A 22,633-nucleotide genomic window follows, 5' to 3' on the forward strand; every position below is an offset into this window, starting at 1 on the left:
CTGTATGTAGGGGCTGTGGGGTCTCCATTATACTGTATGTAGAGGCCTGTGGGGTCTCCATTATACTCTATGTAGGGGGGCTGTGGGGTCTCCATTATACTGTATGTAGGGGCTGTGGGATCTCCATTATACTGTATGTAGGGGCTGTGGGATCTCCATTATACTGTATGTAGGGGCTGAGGGATCTCCATTATACTGTATGTAGGGGGGCTGTGGGGTCTCCATTATACTGTATGTAGGGGCTGTGGGATCTCCATTATACTGTATGTAGGGGGCTGTGGGGTCTCCATTATACTGTATTCAGAGGCCTGTGGGGTCTCCATTATACTGTATGTAGGGGGGCTGTGGGGTCTCCATTATACTGTATGTAGGGGCTGTGGGATCTCCATTATACTGTATGTAGGGGCTGTGGGATCTCCATTATACTGTATGTAGGGGCTGAGGGATCTCCATTATACTGTATGTAGGGGGCTGTGGGATCTCCATTATACTGTATGTAGGGGCTGTGGGATCTCCATTATACTGTATGTAGGGGGCTGTGGGGTCTCCATTATACTGTATGTAGGGGGGCTGTGGGGTCTCCATTATACTGTATGTAGGGGCTGTGGGATCTCCATTATACTGTATGTAGGGGGGCTGTGGGGTCTCCATTATACTGTATGTAGAGGCCTGTGGGGTCTCCATTATACTGTATGTAGGGGCTGTGGGGTCTCCATTATACTGTATGTAGAGGCCTGTGGGGTCTCCATTATACTCTATGTAGGGGGGCTGTGGGGTCTCCATTATACTGTATGTAGGGGCTGTGGGATCTCCATTATACTGTATGTAGGGGCTGTGGGATCTCCATTATACTGTATGTAGGGGCTGAGGGATTTCCATTATACTGTATGTAGGGGGGCTGTGGGGTCTCCATTATACTGTATGTAGGGGCTGTGGGATCTCCATTATACTGTATGTAGGGGGCTGTGGGGTCTCCATTATACTGTATTCAGAGGCCTGTGGGGTCTCCATTATACTGTATGTAGGGGGGCTGTGGGGTCTCCATTATACTGTATTCAGAGGCCTGTGGGGTCTCCATTATACTGTATGTAGGGGGGCTGTGGGGTCTCCATTATACTGTATGTAGGGGCTGTGGGATCTCCATTATACTGTATGTAGGGGCTGAGGGATCTCCATTATACTGTATGTAGGGGGCTGTGGGATCTCCATTATACTGTATGTAGGGGCTGTGGGATCTCCATTATACTGTATGTAGGGGGCTGTGGGGTCTCCATTATACTGTATGTAGGGGGGCTGTGGGGTCTCCATTATACTGTATGTAGGGGCTGTGGGATCTCCATTATACTGTATGTAGGGGCTGAGGGATCTCCATTATACTGTATGTAGGGGGGCTGTGGGGTCTCCATTATACTGTATGTAGGGGCTGTGGGATCTCCATTATACTGTATGTAGGGGCTGTGGGGTCTCCATTATACTGTATTCAGAGGCCTGTGGGGTCTCCATTATACTGTATGTAGGGAGGCTGTGGGGTCTCCATTATACTGTATGTAGGGGCTGTGGGATCTCCATTATACTGTATGTAGGGGCTGTGGGATCTCCATTATACTGTATGTAGGGGCTGAGGGATCTCCATTATACTGTATGTAGGGGGCTGTGGGATCTCCATTATACTGTATGTAGGGGCTGTGGGATCTCCATTATACTGTATGTAGGGGGCTGTGGGGTCTCCATTATACTGTATGTAGGGGGGCTGTGGTGTCTCCATTATACTGTATGTAGGGGCTGTGGGATCTCCATTATACTGTATGTAGGGGGGCTGTGGGGTCTCCATTATACTGTATGTAGAGGCCTGTGGGGTCTCCATTATACTGTATGTAGGGGCTGTGGGGTCTCCATTATACTGTATGTAGAGGCCTGTGGGGTCTCCATTATACTCTATGTAGGGGGGCTGTGGGGTCTCCATTATACTGTATGTAGGGGCTGTGGGATCTCCATTATACTGTATGTAGGGGCTGTGGGATCTCCATTATACTGTATGTAGGGGCTGAGGGATTTCCATTATACTGTATGTAGGGGGGCTGTGGGGTCTCCATTATACTGTATGTAGGGGCTGTGGGATCTCCATTATACTGTATGTAGGGGGCTGTGGGGTCTCCATTATACTGTATTCAGAGGCCTGTGGGGTCTCCATTATACTGTATGTAGGGGGGCTGTGGGGTCTCCATTATACTGTATTCAGAGGCCTGTGGGGTCTCCATTATACTGTATGTAGGGGGGCTGTGGGGTCTCCATTATACTGTATGTAGGGGCTGTGGGATCTCCATTATACTGTATGTAGGGGCTGTGGGATCTCCATTATACTGTATGTAGGGGCTGAGGGATCTCCATTATACTGTATGTAGGGGGCTGTGGGATCTCCATTATACTGTATGTAGGGGCTGTGGGATCTCCATTATACTGTATGTAGGGGGCTGTGGGGTCTCCATTATACTGTATGTAGGGGGGCTGTGGGGTCTCCATTATACTGTATGTAGGGGCTGTGGGATCTCCATTATACTGTATGTAGGGGGGCTGTGGGGTCTCCATTATACTGTATGTAGAGGCCTGTGGGGTCTCCATTATACTCTATGTAGGGGGGCTGTGGGGTCTCCATTATACTGTATGTAGGGGCTGTGGGATCTCCATTATACTGTATGTAGGGGCTGTGGGATCTCCATTATACTGTATGTAGGGGCTGAGGGATCTCCATTATACTGTATGTAGGGGGCTGTGGGATCTCCATTATACTGTATGTAGGGGCTGTGGGATCTCCATTATACTGTATGTAGAGGCTGTGGGATCTCCATTATACTGTATGTAGGGGGGCTGTGGGGTCTCCATTATACTGTATGTAGGGGCTGAGGGATCTCCATTATACTGTATGTAGGGGGGCTGTGGGGTCTCCATTATACTGTATGTAGGGGGCTGTGGGGTCTCCATTATACTGTATGTAGGGGGGCTGTGGGGTCTCCATTATACTGTATGTAGGGGCTGTGGGATCTCCATTATACTGTATGTAGGGGGGCTGTGGGGTCTCCATTATACTGTATGTAGGGGCTGAGGGATCTCCATTATACTGTATGTAGGGGGGCTGTGGGGTCTCCATTATACTGTATGTAGGGGCTGTGGGATCTCCATTATACTGTATGTAGGGGGCTGTGGGGTCTCCATTATACTGTATGTAGGGGCTGTGGGATCTCCATTATACTGTATGTAGGGGCTGTGGGATCTCCATTATACTGTATGTAGGGGCTGTGGGATCTCCATTATACTGTATGTAGGGGCTGTGGGATCTCCATTATACTGTATGTAGGGGCTGAGGGATCTCCATTATACTGTATGTAGGGGGCTGTGGGGTCTCCATTATACTGTATGTAGGGGCTGTGGGATCTCCATTATACTGTATGTAGGGGGCTGTGGGTTCTCCATTATACTGTATGTAGGGGGGCTGTGGGGTCTCCATTATACTGTATGTAGGGGCTGTGGGGTCTCCATTATACTGTATGTAGGGGGCTGTGGGGTCTCCATTATACTGTATGTAGGGGCTGTGGGATCTCCATTATACTGTATGTAGGGGCTGAGGGATCTCCATTATACTGTATGTAGGGGGGCTGTGGGGTCTCCATTATACTGTATGTAGGGGCTGTGGGATCTCCATTATACTGTATGTAGGGGCTGTGGGATCTCCATTATACTGTATGTAGGGGCTGTGGGATCTCCATTATACTGTATGTAGAGGCCTGTGGGGGTCTACATTATTCTGTTTGTAGGGGGCTGTGGGATCTCCATTATACTGTATGTAGAGGGCTGTGGGGTCTCCATTATACTGTATGTAGAGGGCTGTGGGGTCTCCATTATACTGTATGTAGGGGCTGTGGGATCTCCATTATACTGTATGTAGGGGCTCTAGGATCTCCATTATACTGTATGTAGGGGGCTCTGGGATCTCCATTATACTGTATGTAGGGGGCTCTGGGATCTCCATTATACTGTATAAAGAGACCTGTGGGGTCTTCATTATACTGTATGTAGGGGCTGTGGGGTCTCCATTATACTGTATGTAGGGGGCTGTGGGATCTCCATTTTACTGTACGTGGGGTTCATTATCCTGAATGTGGGGGCTTCATGCTGTGGGGGTGTGTTTACTCTATACTTATTATACAGTGGTGTGTAAAAGTTTGGGCACCCCTGGTCAAAATTACTGTTATTGTGAACAGTTAAGCAAGTTGAAGATGAAATGAGTTCTAAAAGGCATAAAGATAAAGATAACACATTTCCTTTGTATTTTAGGCAAAAATAAAAATATTTTCATCTTTTGGATTGGAAAAATAACAAAAAGGAAAATGGACCGATGCAAAAGTTTAAGCACCCTCGAAGATTTGTGTGCTCAGATATCTTTGACCAAGGGTTCAGACCTTAATTATCCTGTTAGGGTTATGACTTGTTCACTATCATCGTAGGGAAAGGCCGGATGATGAAAATTTCACGCTTTATAAAAGCCCGGCCTCCTCTAACCTTGTGCCAAAATACAGCAAGCAGCTGCCCAGCACTCTGAAAATGGTGGAGGCCCACAAAGCATGAGAAGGCTTCAAGAAAATAGCAGAGTTTTTCTCAGTTTTGAAATGTAATTAAGGCTGCTTTCACACATCCGTTTTTTGCCATCAGGCACAATCCGGTTTGTGCCTGATGCAACGGATCTATCTCAGATTGTGTAAAAACTGATGCGACGGATCCGGTAAAAAACGGATCCGTTTTTTTTTTAATGCCAAAGGGGGACAGAGAGAGACCCCATCATCACTGCACACACCAAATCACTACCGCCCCCATCATTACCACACATACCCCGCCACTACCGCCCCCATCATCACCGCACACACGCAGGCACTACCGCCCCCATCATCACCACACACACCCGGGCACTACCGCACCCATCATCACCGCACACACCAGCACTACCTGAGTGACGTCCCCGCTGATAGCGCGGCTCACTTCAGTTTCTGCGTGCAGCTCACAGGAGCAGCTGTGTTCTACGGCCGCTCCTGTCAGCTTCCGATGTAGCAGAGCTGAAAGCGTCGTGGGACCTCGTGTAGATTACGTCGGACCTGGACGGGTATTTGGGGATTAATAAAGTGGTGAAAGAGGGTGTTTTTGTTTTTTTTGTCTTTTATTCTAAAGGATTTTTTCGGTGTCTGTGTTTATTTACTTTAAGTTACAGGTTAATCGTGGGGGGTGTCTCATAGACGCCTGCCATGATTAAGCTAGGACTTAGTGGCAGCTATGGGCTGCCATTAACTCCTTATTACCCCAATTGCCACCACACCAGGGCAATTCGGGAAGAGCCGGGTAGAGTCCCGGGACTGTCGCATCTAATGGATGTGGCAATTCTGGGCGGCTGCTGGCTAATATTTTTAGGCTGGGGGGCTTCCCATAACGTGGGGCTCCCCATCCTGAGAATACCAGCCTTCAGCCATGTGGCTTTTCATTGGCTGGTATCAAAATTGGGGGGGACCGCACGCCGTTTTTTTTTTTAAATTATTTATTTTACTGCAAGATATAGACCCGCCCACCGGTGGCTGTGATTGGTTGCAGTGAGACAGCTGTCTCTTAGCGTGGGGGCGGGTCTGCCTGCAACCAATCATAGGCACCGGTGGCCTGTGTGGCCGCCGGAGTGAAGAATTTTGCCGCATCCGGCAAAAACCTGATCAAATGCTAGTACATGCGGCACAATCCAGCGCTAATAAAAGTCTATGAGGAAAAAACGCATCCGGTTGGCAAAAAAAAAAACTGATGCGTTTTTCCCGCAAAGCGCCGGATTGTGCCTGACGCCAAAAACCGGATGTGTGAAAGCAGCCTAAGAAATGTCAGTTACCAGGAACAGTGTAGGTCAAGATAAGGTCTGGAAGAACAAGCAAAATTTCTGTGAGAGCTGCTCGTAGGATTGTTAGAGAGGCAAATCAGAGCCCCTGTGTGACTGTAAAAGACCTCCAGGAAGAATGGGAGGGGGGGGAATCAGGTACATCTGGAAATCCCGGCCCCAGGACTTGGCTGTCCTTCGTCTGGGGTCCCCAGGGGGTTAAGTATATCTGGAGAGCGCGGTCCCCAGGACCTGGTTGTCCTTCTTTTGGGATCCCCGGGGTGTCAGGTACATCTGGAGAGCTTGTGCCCCAGGACTTGGTTGTCCTTCTTCTGGGGTCCCCGGGGGGTCAGGTACATCTGGAGAGCGCAACCATCAGGATCCAGCTGTCCTTCTTCTGGGGTCCCCGGGAGGGGTCAGGTACATTTGGAGAGCGCGGCCCTCAGCCAGCTGTCCTTCTTCTGGGGTCCCTGGGGTGTTAGGTACATCTGAAGAGCGTGGCCCCAGGACCCAGCCGTCCATGTTCTGGGGTCCCCGAGGTGTTAGGAACGTCTTGAGAGCGCGGTCCCCAGGACCCAGTCCTCCATCTTCTGGGGTCTCCGGGGAGGTTAGGTACATTTGGAGAACGAGGTCAGGACCTGGCCGTCCATGTTCTGGGGTCCCCGGGGAGTCAGGTACATCTGGAGAGCTTGGCCCCCAGGACCCGGCCATCCTTCTTCTGGGGTCCCCGAAGTGTTAGAAACATCTGGAGAGCGCGGTCCCCAGGACCCGGTCCTCCATCTTCTGACGTCTCCGGGGGGGGTTAGGTACATTTGGAGAGCGCGGCCCCAAGGACCCGGCTGTCCTTCTTCCTGGTAAATCTTCTGATGAAGCTCCTGCCACTCGTCACCAATCCATCTCCAGCTTGTAACCGGCCGCTGACAGAGCGCTGCACGGGCGGCGGTAACTGCGCCCTCCGGTGGTAGATCTGTCCCATGATAATGTAACGGCCTCCTACAGAGAGAAGAGTCGGGGACTCAGCAGTGTGGTACCGTGTATCTAAGCCTACCATCTGTGATACAGAGCAGTGTGGTACTGCATACCTAATCCTACCATGCCTTGTGTGGCACAGAGCAGTATACTACTGCGAACCTAATCCTTCCATATGTGGTACAGAGCAGTATGCTACCGCGTACCTAATCCTTCCATATGTAGTACAGAGCAGTATGCTACCGTGTATTTAATCCTCTTCTGTGTGATACTGTCTGCTGAGCCGTGTACCTAATCCTATCCTGTATGATGTCTGCTGATCTGTGTATCTGATCCTCTCCGGTGTGGTCCCCTGTGCTGAGATGTATCTGATCCTCTCCTATGTGGTCTCATGTTCTGAGTTGTATCTGATCCTCTCAGGTGTGGTCCCCTGTGCTGAGCTATATCTGAGCCTCTCTAGTGTGATCCCATATCCTGTATCTGATCCTCCCCGGTATCTGATCCTCTCCGGTATGGTGCTCTGTATCTGATCCTCTCCAGTGTGGTGCTCTGTACCTGATCCTCTCCGGTATGGTGCTCTGTATCTGATCCTCTCCGGTGTGGTGCTCTGTATCTGATCCTCTCTGGTGTGGTGCTCTGTATCTGATCCGCTCCGGTGTGGTGCTCTGTATCTGATCCTCTCTGGTGTGGTGCTCTGTATCTGATCCTCTCTGGTGTGTGGTCCCCGGTATCTGATCCTCTCTGGTGTGTGGTCTCTGTATCTGATCCTCTCTGGTGTGGTCTCTGTATCTGATCCTCTCCGGTGTGGTGCTCTGTATCTGATCCTCTCTGGTGTGGTCTCTGTATCTGATCCTCTCCGGTGTGGTGCTCTGTATCTGATCCTCTCTGGTGTGATCTCTGTATCTGATCCTCTCCGGTGTGGTCCCCTGTATCTGATCCTCTCCGGTGTGGTGCTCTGTATCTGATCCTCTCTGTATCTGATCCTCTCCGGTGTGGTGCCCTGTATCTGATCCTCTCCGGTGTGGTGCTCTGTATCTGATCCTCTCCGGTGTGGTGCTCTGTATCTGATCCTCTCTGTATCTGATCCTCTCCGGTGTGGTCTCTGTATCTGATCCTCTCTGTATCTGATCCTCTCCGGTGTGGTCTCTGTATCTGATCCTCTCTGTATCTGATCCTCTCTGTATCTGATCCTCTCCGGTGTGGTCTCTGTATCTGATCCTCTCTGTATCTGATCCTCTCCGGTGTGGTCTCTGTATCTGATCCTCTCTGTATCTGATCCTCTCCGGTGTGGTCTCTGTATCTGATCCTCTCTGTATCTGATCCTCTCCGGTGTGGTCTCTGTATCTGAACCTCTCTGTATCTGATCCTCTCCGGTGTGGTCTCTGTATCTGATCCTCTTCGGTGTGGTGCTCTGTATCTGATCCTCTCTGTATCTGATCCTCTCTGTATCTGATCCTCTCCGGTGTGGTGCCCTGTATTTGATCTGGTGTGGTACCTGGGCTGAGCTGTATCTAAGCCCCGGAGTCGCGCAGTACTCACCCAGTCGGAGGTGGGCGCAGGGCGGGTGGTGCAGGGCGAGGACGGTGACCTGGAGAAGGCTCCGGTGTGGCGCAGTACTCACCCAGGCGGAGGTGGGGGCAGGGCGGGCGGTGCAGGGCGAGGACGGTGACCCTAGAGAAGGCTCCGGTGTCGGGGGTGAGGTGCAGCCGCTTCCCCTTGTAGAGTCCGGCGGTGGTCACCAGGACGGTGAGGATGGTGGCTCCTCCGCCCACCGCGTCCACGTCGTGGATGATCCCGTTCACCGCTGCAGAGGAGGCCGGGGTTACGGTTGCGGAGGCTGCGCTGTATGTAGGAGGAGGTCGGCAGGTACTCACCAAAGTCGCTGTGGCAGAACGCCTGGCGCTCGTCACCCTCTGTGTGACCCTCCGCCGCACACGTCCGCTCCGCGCCACCTACAAGACAGGAGGAGTGGGATGTAGTGCGGCATCCGACAGACCCTCATACATCACTGTGTGCTGATCTCACAGCTGAGGGGTCGTTACAATTGTATCCAGCCCGGACAATCTGCCCTGATACATTGTACCGAGGCCGCTGCTGTGAGACCTGGACGGTCAGATGTCTGCACCTTTCCTGAGGAGCCTGGGGTGGGCGGGCCGGGCCCCCTCTGCGGCTTGTGGGGGGCTTCTCCCAGGCCGGTTACTCTCATGCTGCGGGACCACCATGGTGTGAATATTGGGGGCGGTGAGGATGGAGCCCGGCCGGTTCCGGTGAGCGGCGGGGAGGTCGTTACGGTGCCGGACGTCCGCTGTCCTCAGCCCGGGGTTATTATCCAACGGCATCGAGAATCCGGGCAGGGAGGCGCTGAGAGGACGGACCACCCCCTCCAGAGGCCGGACCGGGACCCGGCCATCCACACCACCTGGAGAAAACAAACTGCAGTCACCTCCAGAGCTGCACTCATCAGCATCATACTGCAGTCACCTCCAGAGCTGCACTCATCAGCATCATACTGCAGTCACCTCCAGAGCTGCACTCATCAGGATCACACTGCAGTCACCTCCAGAGCTGCACTCATCAGGATCACACTGCAGTCACCTCCAGAGCTGCACTCATCAGGATTATACTCCAGTCACCTCCAGAGCTGCACTCATCAGGATCACACTGCAGTCACCTCCAGAGCTGCGCTCATCAGGATCACACTGCAGTCACCTCCAGAGCTGCACTCATCAGGATCACACTGCAGTCACCTCCAGAGCTGCATTCATCAGGATCATACTATACAGTCACCTCCAGAACTGCACTCATCAGGATCATACTACAGTCACCTCCAGAGCTGCACTCATCAGGATCATACTGCAGGCACCTCCAGAGCTGCAATCATCAGGATTACACTGCAGTCACCTCCAGAGCTGCACTCATCAGGATTATACTACAGTCACCTCCAGAGCTGCACTCATCAGGATCACACTGCAGTCACCTCCAGAGCTGCACTCATCAGGATTATACTACAGTCACCTCCAGAGCTGCACTCATCAGGATCATACTATACAGTCACCTCCAGAGCTGCACTCATCAGGATCATACTACAGTCACCTCCAGAGCTGCACTCATCAGGATCATACTACAGTCACCTCCAGAGCTGCACTCATCAGGATCACACTGCAGTCACCTCCAGAGCTGCACTCATCAGGATTATACTACAGTCACCTCCAGAGCTGCACTCATCAGGATCATACTATACAGTCACCTCCAGAGCTGCACTCATCAGGATCATACTATACAGTCACCTCCAGAGCTGCACTCATCAGGATCATACTATACAGTCACCTCCAGAGCTGCACTCATCAGGATTATACTACAGTCACCTCCAGAGCTGCACTCATCAGGATCATACTACAGTCACCTCCAGAGCTGCACTCATCAGGATCACACTGCAGTCACCTCCAGAGCTGCACTCATCAGGATTATACTACAGTCACCTCCAAAGCTGCACTCATCAGGATCATACTACAGTCACCTCCAGAGCTGCACTCATCAGGATCACACTGCAGTCACCTCCAGAGCTGCACTCATCAGGATTATACTGCAGTCACCTCCAGAGCTGCACTCATCAGGATTACACTGCAGTCACCTCCAGAGCTGCAATCATCAGGATTATACTGCAGTCACCTCCAGAGCTGCACTCATCAGGATTATACTACAGTCACCTCCAGAGCTGCACTCATCAGGATCATACTACAGTCACCTCCAGAGCTGCACTCATCAGGATCACACTGCAGTCACCTCCAGAGCTGCACTCATCAGGATTATACTGCAGTCACCTCCAGAGCTGCACTCATCAGGATTACACTGCAGTCACCTCCAGAGCTGCAATCATCAGGATTATACTGCAGTCACCTCCAGAGCTGCACTCATCAGGATTATACTACAGTCACCTCCAGAGCTGCACTCATCAGGATCATACTGCAGTCACCTCCAGAGCTGCACTCATCAGGATTACACTGCAGTCACCTCCAGAGCTGCACTCATCAGGATCACACTGCAGTCACCTCCAGAGCTGCACTCATCAGGATTATACTGCAGTCACCTCCAGAGCTGCACTCATCAGGATTATACTGCAGTCATCTCCAGAGCTGCATTTGTTCTAATCCTAGCAGGACAGGTTGGAGATAGCAAGTTAGTGCTCTCTGTTATCAGGTACAGAGATGTGCAGCAGAGCATCTCCACCTGCAGATAGAGATGTGCAGCAGAGCATCTCCACCCGCAGATAGAGATGTGCAGCAGAGCATCTCCACCCGCAGATACAGAGATGTGCTGCAGAGCATCTCCACCCTTAGAAAGAGATGTGCTGCAGAGCATCTCCACCAGCAGATAGAGATGTGCTGCAGAGCTTCTCCACCAGCAGATAGAGATGTGCTGCAGAGCATCTCCACCCGCAGATAGAGATGTGCTGCAGAGGATCTCCACCCGCAGAGAGAGATGTGCTGCAGAGCATCTCCACCCGCAGATAGAGATGTGCTGCAGAGCATCTTCACCCGCAGATAGAGATGTGCTGCAGAGCTTCTCCACCCGCAGATAGAGATGTGCTGCAGAGCATCTCCACCCGCAGATATGAGATGTGCTGCAGAGCATCTTCACCCGCAGATAGAGATGTGCTGCAGAGCTTCTCCACCCGCAGATAGAGATGTGCTGCAGAGCATCTTCACCAGCAGATAGAGATGTGCTGCAGAGCATCTTCACCCGCAGATAGAGATGTGCTGCAGAGCTTCTCCACCAGCAGATATGAGATGTGCTGCAGAGCATCTCCACCCGCAGATAGAGATGTGCTGCAGAGCGTCTCCACCCGCAGAGAGAGATGTGCTGCAGAGCATCTCCACCCGCAGATACAGAGATGTGCTGCAGAGCGTCTCCACCCGCAGAGAGAGATGTGCTGCAGAGCTTCTCCACCAGCAGATAGAGATGTGCTGCAGAGCATCTCCACCCGCAGATACAGAGATGTGCTGCAGAGCGTCTCCACCCGCAGATACAGAGATGTGCTGCAGAGCGTCTCCACCCGCAGATACAGAGATGAGCTGCAGAGCACCTCCACCCGCAGATATGAGATGTGCTGCAGAGCATCTCCACCCGCAGATATGAGATGTGCTGCAGAGCTTCTCCACCAGCAGATATGAGATGTGCTGCAGAGCATCTCCACCCGCAGATAGAGATGTGCTGCAGAGCATCTTCACCCACAGATAGAGATGTGCTGCAGAGCATCTTCACCCACAGATAGAGATGTGCTGCAGAGCATCTCCACCCGCAGATAGAGATGTGCTGCAGAGGATCTCCACCTGCAGATAGAGATGTGCTGCAGAGCATCTCCACCCGCAGATAGAGATGTGCTGCAGAGCATCTTCACCCGCAGATACAGATGTGCTGCAGAGCATCTCCACCCGCAGATATGAGATGTGCTGCAGAGCATCTTCACCCGCAGATACAGAGATGTGCTGCAGAGCATCTCCACCAGCAGATATGAGATGTGCTGCAGAGCATCTTCACCCACAGATAGAGATGTGCTGCAGAGCATCTCCACCCACAGATAGAGATGTGCTGCAGAGCATCTCCACCCACAGATAGAGATGTGCTGCAGAGGATCTCCACCCGCAGATAGAGATGTGCTGCAGAGCATCTCCACCCGCAGATAGAGATGTGCTGCAGAGGATCTCCACCCGCAGATAGAGATGTGCTGCAGAGGATCTCCACCCGCAGATAGAGATGTGCTGCAGAGCATCTCCACTCGCAGATAGAGATGTGCTGCAGAGGATCTCCACCCGCAGATAGAGATGTGCTGCAGAGGATCTCCACCCGCAGATAGAGATGTGCTGCAGAGCATCTCCACCCGCAGATAGAGATGTGCTGCAGAGCATCTTCACCCGCAGATACAGAGATGTGCTGCAGAGCATCTCCACCCGCAGATATGAGATGTGCTGCAGAGCATCTCCACCCGCAGATATGAGATGTGCTGCAGAGCATCTCCACCCGCAGATACAGATGTGCTGCAGAGCATCTCCACCCGCAGATACAGAGATGAGCTGCAGAGCATCTCCACCCGCAGATAGAGATGTGCTGCAGAGCATCTCCACTCGCAGATAGAGATGTGCTGCAGAGCATCTCCACCCGCAGATAGAGATGTGCTGCAGAGCATCTTCACCCGCAGATACAGAGATGTTCTGCAGAGCATCTCCACCCGCAGATATGAGATGTGCTGCAGAGCATCTCCACCCGCAGATAGAGATGTGCTGCAGAGCATCTTCACCCGCAGATAGAGATGTGCTGCAGAGCATCTCCACCCGCAGATAGAGATGTGCTGCAGAGCTTCTCCACCAGCAGATATGAGATGTGCTGCAGAGCATCTCCACCCGCAGATAGAGATGTGCTGCAGAGCATCTCCACCCGCAGATACAGAGATGTGCTGCAGAGGATCTCCACCCGCAGATAGAGATGTGCTGCAGAGGATCTCCACCCGCAGATAGAGATGTGCTGCAGAGCGTCTCCACCCGCAGAGAGAGATGTGCTGCAGAGCTTCTCCACCAGCAGATAGAGATGTGCTGCAGAGCATCTCCACCCGCAGATACAGAGATGTGCTGCAGAGCGTCTCCACCCGCAGATACAGAGATGTGCTGCAGAGCGTCTCCACCCGCAGATACAGAGATGAGCTGCAGAGCACCTCCACCCGCAGATATGAGATGTGCTGCAGAGCATCTCCACCCGCAGATATGAGATGTGCTGCAGAGCTTCTCCACCAGCAGATATGAGATGTGCTGCAGAGCATCTCCACCCGCAGATAGAGATGTGCTGCAGAGCATCTTCACCCACAGATAGAGATGTGCTGCAGAGCATCTCCACCCACAGATAGAGATGTGCTGCAGAGGATCTCCACCCGCAGATAGAGATGTGCTGCAGAGCTTCTCCACCAGCAGATATGAGATGTGCTGCAGAGCATCTCCACCCGCAGATAGAGATGTGCTGCAGAGCATCTTCACCCGCAGATACAGATGTGCTGCAGAGCATCTCCACCCGCAGATATGAGATGTGCTGCAGAGCATCTTCACCCGCAGATACAGAGATGTGCTGCAGAGCATCTCCACCAGCAGATATGAGATGTGCTGCAGAGCATCTTCACCCACAGATAGAGATGTGCTGCAGAGCGTCTCCACCCGCAGAGAGAGATGTGCTGCAGAGCTTCTCCACCCACAGATACAGAGATGTGCTGCAGAGCATCTCCACCCGCAGATACAGAGATGTGCTGCAGAGCGTCTCCACCCGCAGATACAGAGATGTGCTGCAGAGCGTCTCCACCCGCAGATACAGAGATGAGCTGCAGAGCACCTCCACCCGCAGATATGAGATGTGCTGCAGAGCATCTCCACCCGCAGATATGAGATGTGCTGCAGAGCTTCTCCACCAGCAGATATGAGATGTGCTGCAGAGCATCTCCACCCGCAGAGTGAGATGTGCTGCAGAGCATCTTCACCCACAGATAGAGATGTGCTGCAGAGCATCTCCACCCACAGATAGAGATGTGCTGCAGAGGATCTCCACCCGCAGATAGAGATGTGCTGCAGAGCATCTCCACCCGCAGATAGAGATGTGCTGCAGAGCATCTTCACCCGCAGATACAGATGTGCTGCAGAGCATCTCCACCCGCAGATATGAGATGTGCTGCAGAGCATCTTCACCCGCAGATACAGAGATGTGCTGCAGAGCATCTCCACTTGCAGATAGAGATGTGCTGCAGAGCATCTCCACCCGCAGATAGAGATGTGCTGCAGAGCATCTCCACCCACAGATAGAGATGTGCTGCAGAGCATCTCCACCCACAGATAGAGATGTGCTGCAGAGGATCTCCACCCGCAGATAGAGATGTGCTGCAGAGCATCTCCACCAGCAGATATGAGATGTGCTGCAGAGCATCTCCACCCACAGATAGAGATGTGCTGCAGAGCATCTCCACCCACAGATAGAGATGTGCTGCAGAGGATCTCCACCCGCAGATAGAGATGTGCTGCAGAGCATCTCCACCCGCAGATAGAGATGTGCTGCAGAGGATCTCCACCCGCAGATAGAGATGTGCTGCAGAGGATCTCCACCCGCAGATAGAGATGTGCTGCAGAGCATCTCCACTCGCAGATAGAGATGTGTTGCAGAGCATCTCCACCCGCAGATATGAGATGTGCTGCAGAGCATCTCCACCCGCAGATATGAGATGTGCTGCAGAGCATCTCCACCCGCAGATACAGATGTGCTGCAGAGCATCTCCACCCGCAGATACAGAGATGAGCTGCAGAGCATCTCCACCCGCAGATAGAGATGTGCTGCAGAGCATCTCCACTCGCAGATAGAGATGTGCTGCAGAGCATCTCCACCCGCAGATAGAGATGTGCTGCAGAGCATCTTCACCCGCAGATACAGAGATGTGCTGCAGAGCATCTCCACCCGCAGATATGAGATGTGCTGCAGAGCATCTCCACCCGCAGATACAGATGTGCTGCAGAGCATCTCCACCCGCAGATACAGATGTGCTGCAGAGCATCTTCACCCGCAGATACAGAGATGAGCTGCAGAGCATCTCCACCCGCAGATATGAGATGTGCTGCAGAGCTTCTCCACCAGCAGATAGAGATGTGCTGCAGAGGATCTCCACCCGCAGATAGAGATGTGCTGCAGAGCATCTCCACCCGCAGATAGAGATGTGCTGCAGAGGATCTCCACCCGCAGATAGAGATGTGCTGCAGAGGATCTTCACCCGCAGATAGAGATGTGCTGCAGAGCTTCTCCACCCACAGATAGAGATGTGCTGCAGAGCATCTTCACCAGCAGATAGAGATGTGCTGCAGAGCATTTTCACCCGCAGATAGAGATATGCTGCAGAGCATCTCCACTCGCAGATACAGATGTGCTGCAGAGCATCTCCACCAGCAGATATGAGATGTGCTGCAGAGCTTCTCCACCAGCAGATAGAGATGTGCTGCAGAGGATCTCCACCCGCAGATAGAGATGTGCTGCAGAGCATCTCCACCCGCAGATAGAGATGTGCTGCAGAGGATCTCCACCCGCAGATAGAGATGTGCTGCAGAGGATCTTCACCCGCAGATAGAGATGTGCTGCAGAGCATCTTCACCCGCAGATAGAGATGTGCTGCAGAGCATCTCCACCCGCAGATACAGATGTGCTGCAGAGCTTCTCCACCAGCAGATAGAGATGTGCTGCAGAGCATCTCCACCCGCAGATACAGAGATGTGCTGCAGAGCATCTCCACACGCAGATACAGAGATGAGCTGCAGAGCATCTCCACCCGCAGATATGAGATGTGCTGCAGAGCAGCTCCACCCGCAGATATGATGTGCTGCAGAGCATCTCCACCTGCAGATAGAGATGTGCTGCAGAGCTTCTCCACCAGCAGATAGAGATGTGCTGCAGAGCATCTCCACCCGCAGATAGAGATGTGCTGCAGAACTTCTCCACCAGCAGATAGAGATGTGCTGCAGAGCTTCTCCACCCGCAGATAGAGATGTGCTGCAGAGCATCTCCACCCGCAGATAGAGATGTGCTGCAGAGCTTCTCCACCAGCAGATAGAGATGTGCTGCAGAGCATCTCCACCCGGATAGAGATGTGCTGCAGAGCATCTCCACCAGCAGATAGAGATGTGCTGCAGAGCATCTCCACCTGCAGATACAGATGTGCTGCAGAGCATCTCCACCTGCAGATAGAGATGTGCTGCAGAGCTTCTCCACCAGCAGATAGAGATGTGCTGCAGAGCATCTCCACCCGCAGATAGAGATGTGTTGCAGAGCATCTCCACCCGCAGATAGAGATGTGCTGCAGAGCATCTCCACCCGCAGATAGAGATGTGCTGCAGAGCATCTCCACTTGCAGATAGAGATGTGCTGCAGAGCATCTCCACCTGCAGATACAGATGTGCTGCAGAGCATCTTCACCCGCAGATACAGATGTGCTGCAGAGCATCTCCACTTGCAGATAGAGAAGTGCTGCAGAGCATCTCCACCCGCAGATACAGAGATGTGCTGCAGAGCATCTCCACCCGCAGATACAGAGATGTGCTGCAGAGACACTGACCTGTGAGTGCAGCACTGCCGGCTGTGATGGTGATGATGATGAGGAGGATGATGTGAGTGCATCCGGCCCCTGATAACATTGTAGTGCTGTTTTGCAGAGTGTCGCGTCCTCGGCCTTCAGAGCCTCATGCTAATGAGGGGCTTCCATAGGGGCGGACACAGAGCGCCACAATCCCACACGTCCTCAGTGACCCACAAACCCATTCAGCCGGCGCCCTCGTTCTGCCACCGCTCACCGGCCCCTGGCAACCGCAGATCTGCATGTCAAAGGGATGAGCGGCGCCGGGCGCCCAGCAGGGAGGAAGAACGCTGCAGTCCTGGTGATCCGGCCCCTGGTGATCCGGCACCTTGGAATGCGGCACCTGATAATCCAGCACCTGATAATCCAGCACCTGATAATCCGGCACCTGATAATCCAGCACATGGTGATCCGTCACCTGATAATCTGGTACCTAGTAATTTAGCACTTGATAATCCGGCACTTGATAATCCGTCACCTGATAATCCAGCACCTGATAATCTGGTACCTGATAATCCAGCACCTGGTGATCCGTCACCTGATAATCTGGTACCTAGTAATTTGGCACTTGATAATCTGGCACTTGATAATCCGGCACCTAGTTATCCGGCACTTGATAATCCGGCACCTAGTGATTCGGCACCTGATAATCCGGCACTTGATAATCTGTTACCTGGTGATCCGGGACCTGATAATCCGGGACCTGATAATCTGGTACCTAGTAATCCGGCACCTGATAATCTGGCACTTGATAATCCGGCACCTAGTGATTCGGCACCTGATAATCTGGCACCTGGTGATCCGGGACCTGATAATCCGGCTATTAAATGTCAAAAATGAGAACTGATTCTACAATGAATGATATGTGTGTGAAAATAACAGTCACAGAGCGAATCTGTGCCAGGATGGTGGTGGTTATACTCCTCCCTGTTACCGCAGGTGAGGGGTTAATGCACATCCTGTTACCTGCAGGTGAGGGATTAACGCTCTCCAGTTACCGGCAGGTGAGGGGTTAACGCTCTCCAGTTACCGGCAGGTGAGGGGTTAATACTCTGTTACCCCGGCAGCTGAGGGGTTAATGCTCTCCGTTACCGGCAGTTTAGGGGTTAATACTCTCTGTTACTGGCAGGTGAGGGGTTAATGCTCTCCGTTACTGGCAGCTGAGGGGTTAATACTCTCTGTTACCGGCAGGTGAGGGGTTAATGCTCTCCGTTACCGGCAGGTGAGGGGTTATTGCTCTGTTACCGGCAGGTGAGGGGTTAATACTCTCTGTTACCGGCAGGTGAGGGGTTATTGCTCTCCAGTTACCGGCAGCTGAGGGGTTAATACTCTCTGTTACCGGCAGCTGAGGGGTTAATACTCTGCTACCGGCAGGTGAGGGGTTAATGCTCTCCGTTACCGGCAGGTGAGGGGTTAATACTCTCCGTTACCGGCAGGTGAGGGGTTAATGCTCTCCGTTACTGGCAGGTGAGGGGTTAATGCTCTCCGTTACCGGCAGGTGAGGGGTTAATGCTCTCCGTTACCGGCAGGTGAGGGGTTAATGCTCTCCGTTACTGGCAGGTGAGGGGTTAATGCTCTCCGTTACTGGCAGCTGAGGGGTTAATACTCAGTTACCGGCAGGTGAGGGGTTGATAATCCCTGTTACCGGCAGGTGTAAGGTTAATGCTCTCCGTTACCGGCAGGTGAGGGGTTAAAGCTCTCCGTTTCTGGCAGGTGAGGGGTTAATGCTCTCCGTTACCGGCAGGTGAGGGGTTGATAATCCCTGTTACCGGCAGGTGAGGGGTTAATGTTCTTCGTTACCGGCAGCTGAGGAGTTGATGCTCTCCAGTTACCGGCAGGTGAGAGGGGTTACGGCAGGTGAGGGGTTAATGCTCTGTTACCGGCAGGTGAGGGGTTAATACTCTGTTACCCCGGCAGCTGAGGGGTTAATACTCTGTTACCGGCAGGTGAGGGGTTATTGCTCTCCAGTTACCGGCAGGTGAGGGGTTAATGCTCTCCGTTACCGGCAGGTGAGGGGTTGATAATCCCTGTTACCGGCAGGTGAGGGGTTGATGTCTCTCCGGGGGTCTCCGCTTCGGCCTCGGCTGCGCGCACATGCGCAGTGGCTCCCGTGTCCCCGTTCTCTCGCTGAGGTAAAATGTGTCCCGCCGTGTGAGGGGGCGCGGAGGGGTCTGCCGCCTCACACTGGCCGGGTCACGTGCTCCTCCGCACTATTAATTTTCTCCATTTTTTATTTAAAACGAGATTCTGGAGCGACCCAGATGGGACTCGAACCCACAATCCCCAGCTCCGGAGGCTGATGCCTTATCCATTAGGCCACTGGGTCACCACACGTCTGCCAGCCTCACACACGTGCCTTACGTCTGACGCGAGCGGGAGGAGCGGCCCCGCCCACCTGCTGCCTGCAGCCAATCACAGCTGAGCATCTCCAGGAGATGACGCCGCCATCAGCCGGGAGTCAGTGCACGGCAGAGACAGACAGAGAAAGATGTGGCGAGATAGTGGAGGAGGCAGCAGCGCGGCGGGGGCTATACCGGGGGAGCGGAGGGATACAGGAGGGAGCAGCGCGGCGGAGGCTATACCGGGGGAGCGGAGGGATACAGGATGAGGCAGCAGCGCGGCGGAGGCTATACCGGGGGAGCGGGGCTATACCGGGGGAGCGGAGGGATACAGGAGGAAGCAGCGCGGCGGAGGCTATACCGGGGGAGCACAGGGATACTGGAGGAGGCAGCAGCGCGGCGGAGGCTATACCGGGGGAGCAGAGGGATACTGGAGGAGGAAGCAGCACGGCGGGGGCTATACCGGGGGAGCGGAGGGATACTGGAGGAGGCAGCAGCGCGGCGGAGGCTATACCGGGGGAGCGGGGCTATACCGGGGGAGCGGAGGGATACAGGAGGAAGCAGCGCGGCGGGGGCTATACCGGGGGAGCGGAGGGATACAGGAGGAGGCAGCAGCGCGGCGGAGGCTATACCGGGGGAGCGGGGCTATACCGGGGGAGCGGAGGGATACAGGAGGAGGCAGCAGCGCGGCGGAGGCTATACCGGGGGAGCGGGGCTATACCGGGGGAGCAGAGGGATACTGGAGGAGGCAGCAGCGCGGCGGGGGTTATACCGGGGGAGCAGAGGGATACTGGAGGAGGCAGCAGCGCGGCGGGGGTTATACCGGGGGAGCGGAGGGATACTGGAGGAGGCAGCAGCGCGGCGGAGGCTATACCGGGGGAGCGGAGGGATACAGGAGGAGGAAGCAGCGCGGCGGGGGCTATACCGGGGGAGCGGGGCTATACCGGGGGAGCGGAGGGATACAGGAGGAGGCAGCAGCGCGGCGGGGGCTATACCGGGGGAGCGGAGGGATACAGGAGGAGGAAGCAGCGCGGCGGGGGCTATACCGGGGGAGCGGAGAGATACTGGAGGAGGCAGCAGCGCGGCGGGGGTTATACTGGGGGAGCAGAGGGATACAGGAGGAGGAAGCAGCGCGGCGGGGGTTATACTGGGGGAGCAGAGGGATACAGGAGGAGGAAGCAGCGCGGCGGGGGTTATACTGGGGGAGCAGAGGGATACTGGAGGAGGCAGCAGCGCGGCGGAGGCTATACCGGGGGAGCAGAGGGATACAGGAGGAAGCAGCGCGGCGGGGGTTATACCGGGGCTATACCGGGGGAGCAGAGGGATACAGGAGGAGGAAGCAGCGCGGCGGGGGTTATACTGGGGGAGCAGAGGGATACAGGAGGAGGAAGCAGCGCGGCGGGGGTTATACTGGGGGAGCAGAGGGATACTGGAGGAGGCAGCAGCGCGGCGGAGGCTATACCGGGGGAGCAGAGGGATACAGGAGGAAGCAGCGCGGCGGGGGTTATACCGGGGGAGCGGAGGGATACTGGAGGAGGCAGCAGCGCGGCGGAGGCTATACCGGGGGAGCGGAGGGATACTGGAGGAGGCAGCAGCGCAACGGAGGCTATACCGGGGGAGCGGAGGGATACTGGAGGAGGCAGCAGCGCGGCGGAGGCTATACCGGGGGAGCGGAGGGATACAGGAGGAGGAAGCAGCGCGGCGGAGGCTATACCGAGGGAGCAGAGGGATACTGGAGGAGGCAGCAGCGCGGCGGGGGTTATACCGGGGGAGCGGGGCTATACCGGGGGAGCGGAGGGATACAGGAGGAAGCAGCGCGGCGGAGGCTATACCGGGGGAGCGGAGGGATACAGGAGGAGGCAGCAGCGCGGCGGGGGTTATACCGGGGGAGCGGAGCTATACCGGGGGAGCGGAGGGATACAGGAGGAAGCAGCGCGGCGGAGGCTATACCGGGGAAGCGGAGGGATACAGGAGGAGGAAGCAGCGCGGCGGAGGCTATACAGGGGGAGCGGAGGGATACAGGAGGAGGAAGCAGTGCGGCGGGGGTTATACCGGGGGAGCGGGGCTATACCGGGGGAGCGGAGGGATACAGGAGGAAGCAGCGCGGCGGGGGCTATACCGGGGGAGCGGGGCTATACCGGGGGAGCGGAGGGATACAGGAGGAGGAAGCAGCGCGGCGGGGGCTATACCGGGGAGCGGAGGGATACAGGAGGAGGCAGCAGCGCGGCGGGGGTTATACCGGGGAAGCGGGGCTATACCGGGGGAGCAGTGCGGCGGGGGCTATACCGGGGGAGCAGAGGGATACAGGAGGAGGCAGCAGCGCGGCGGGGGCTATACCGGGGGAGCAGAGCGATACAGGAGGAGGCAGCAGCGCGGCGGGGGTTATATCGGGGGAGCGGAGGGATACAGGAGGAGGCAGCAGCGCGGCGGGGGTTATACCGGGGGAGCAGAGGGATACTGGAGGAGGCAGCAGCGCGGCGGGGGTTATACCGGGGGAGCGGAGGGATACTGGAGGAGGCAGCAGCGCGGCGGGGCTATACCGGGGGAGCGGAGGGATACAGGAGGAAGCAGCGCGGCGGGGGTTATACTGGGGGAGCGGAGGGATACTGGAGGAGGCAGCAGCGCGGCGGGGGTTATACCGGGGGAGCGGAGGGATACTGGAGGAGGCAGCAGCGCGGCGGGGGTTATACCGGGGGAGCAGAGGGATACAGGAGGAAGCAGCGGGGCGGGGGTTATACCGGGGCTATACCGGGGGAGCAGAGGGATACTGGAGGAGGCAGCAGCGCGGCGGGGGTTATACCGGAGGAGCAGAGGGATACTGGAGGAGGCAGCAGCGCGGCGGAGGCTATACCGGAGGAGCAGAGGGATACAGGAGGAAGCAGCGCGGCGGAGGCTATACCGGGGGAGCGGAGGGATACTGGAGGAGGCAGCAGCGCGACGGAGGCTATACCGGGGGAGCGGAGGGATACTGGAGGAGGCAGCAGCGCGGCGGAGGCTATACCGGGGGAGCGGAGGGATACTGGAGGAGGGAACAGCGCGGCGGAGGCTATACCGGGGGAGCAGAGGGATACTGGAGGAGGCAGCAGCGCGGCGGGGGTTATACCGGGGGAGCGGGGCTATACCGGGGGAGCGGAGGGATATAGGAGGAAGCAGCGCGGCGGAGGCTATACCGGGGGAGCGGAGGGATACAGGAGGAGGCAGCAGCGCGGCGGGGGTTATACCGGGGGAGCGGGGCTATACCGGGGGAGCGGAGGGATACAGGAGGAGGCAGCAGCGCGGCGGGGGTTATACCGGGGG

At 55.1% G+C, this 22,633-nt stretch overlaps 1 protein-coding gene and 1 non-coding gene across 4 annotated transcripts; both read right to left on the reverse strand.

The window, feature by feature from the left end:
* Positions 1–3,856: 3,856 nt before the first annotated feature.
* C5H17orf58 (chromosome 5 C17orf58 homolog) lies at positions 3,857–17,154 on the reverse strand. 3 transcript variants are annotated; one of them, XM_075348020.1, is made up of 5 exons: positions 16,980–17,153; positions 8,988–9,281; positions 8,737–8,814; positions 8,402–8,666; positions 3,857–6,886 (listed from the first exon to the last, which is right to left on the reverse strand). In XM_075348020.1, exons 1-5 carry the CDS (start codon positions 17,056–17,058, stop codon positions 6,502–6,504), a joined length of 1,101 nt encoding a protein of 366 aa, XP_075204135.1. In that variant the 5' UTR covers positions 17,059–17,153; the 3' UTR covers positions 3,857–6,501. The 3 variants fall into 3 exon arrangements, with proteins under 3 accessions (XP_075204135.1, XP_075204137.1, XP_075204136.1); XM_075348021.1 differs by having other exon boundaries at positions 6,615–6,886; positions 8,484–8,666; positions 16,980–17,154; XM_075348022.1 differs by lacking the exon at positions 8,988–9,281 and having other exon boundaries at positions 16,980–17,154.
* Positions 17,155–19,250: 2,096 nt separating this feature from the next.
* Positions 19,251–19,323, reverse strand: TRNAR-CCG (transfer RNA arginine (anticodon CCG)). Its single transcript has one exon. It is a non-coding gene; the product is annotated as a tRNA-Arg (tRNA).
* Between the last annotated feature and the right edge of the window lie 3,310 nt (positions 19,324–22,633).

The sequence above is a fragment of the Anomaloglossus baeobatrachus genome, chromosome 5 (genome assembly GCF_048569485.1).
Source record: "Anomaloglossus baeobatrachus isolate aAnoBae1 chromosome 5, aAnoBae1.hap1, whole genome shotgun sequence".
Classification (NCBI taxonomy): domain Eukaryota; kingdom Metazoa; phylum Chordata; class Amphibia; order Anura; family Aromobatidae; genus Anomaloglossus; species Anomaloglossus baeobatrachus.

What these genes read in the sequence shown, in the direction of transcription:
- C5H17orf58 (XM_075348020.1), bottom strand. Translation starts at nt 17,058, where the DNA reads ATGTTATCAGGGGCCGGATGCACTCACATCATCCTCCTCATCATCATC. An exon ending in CGGCAGTGCTGCACTCACAG is followed by an intron (nt 9,282 to 16,979) that starts GTCAGTGTCTCT and finishes TGTTTTCTCCAG; the next exon opens with GTGGTGTGGATGGCCGGGTC. An exon ending in CCCCAGGCTCCTCAGGAAAG is followed by an intron (nt 8,815 to 8,987) that starts GTGCAGACATCT and finishes CCTGTCTTGTAG; the next exon opens with GTGGCGCGGAGCGGACGTGT.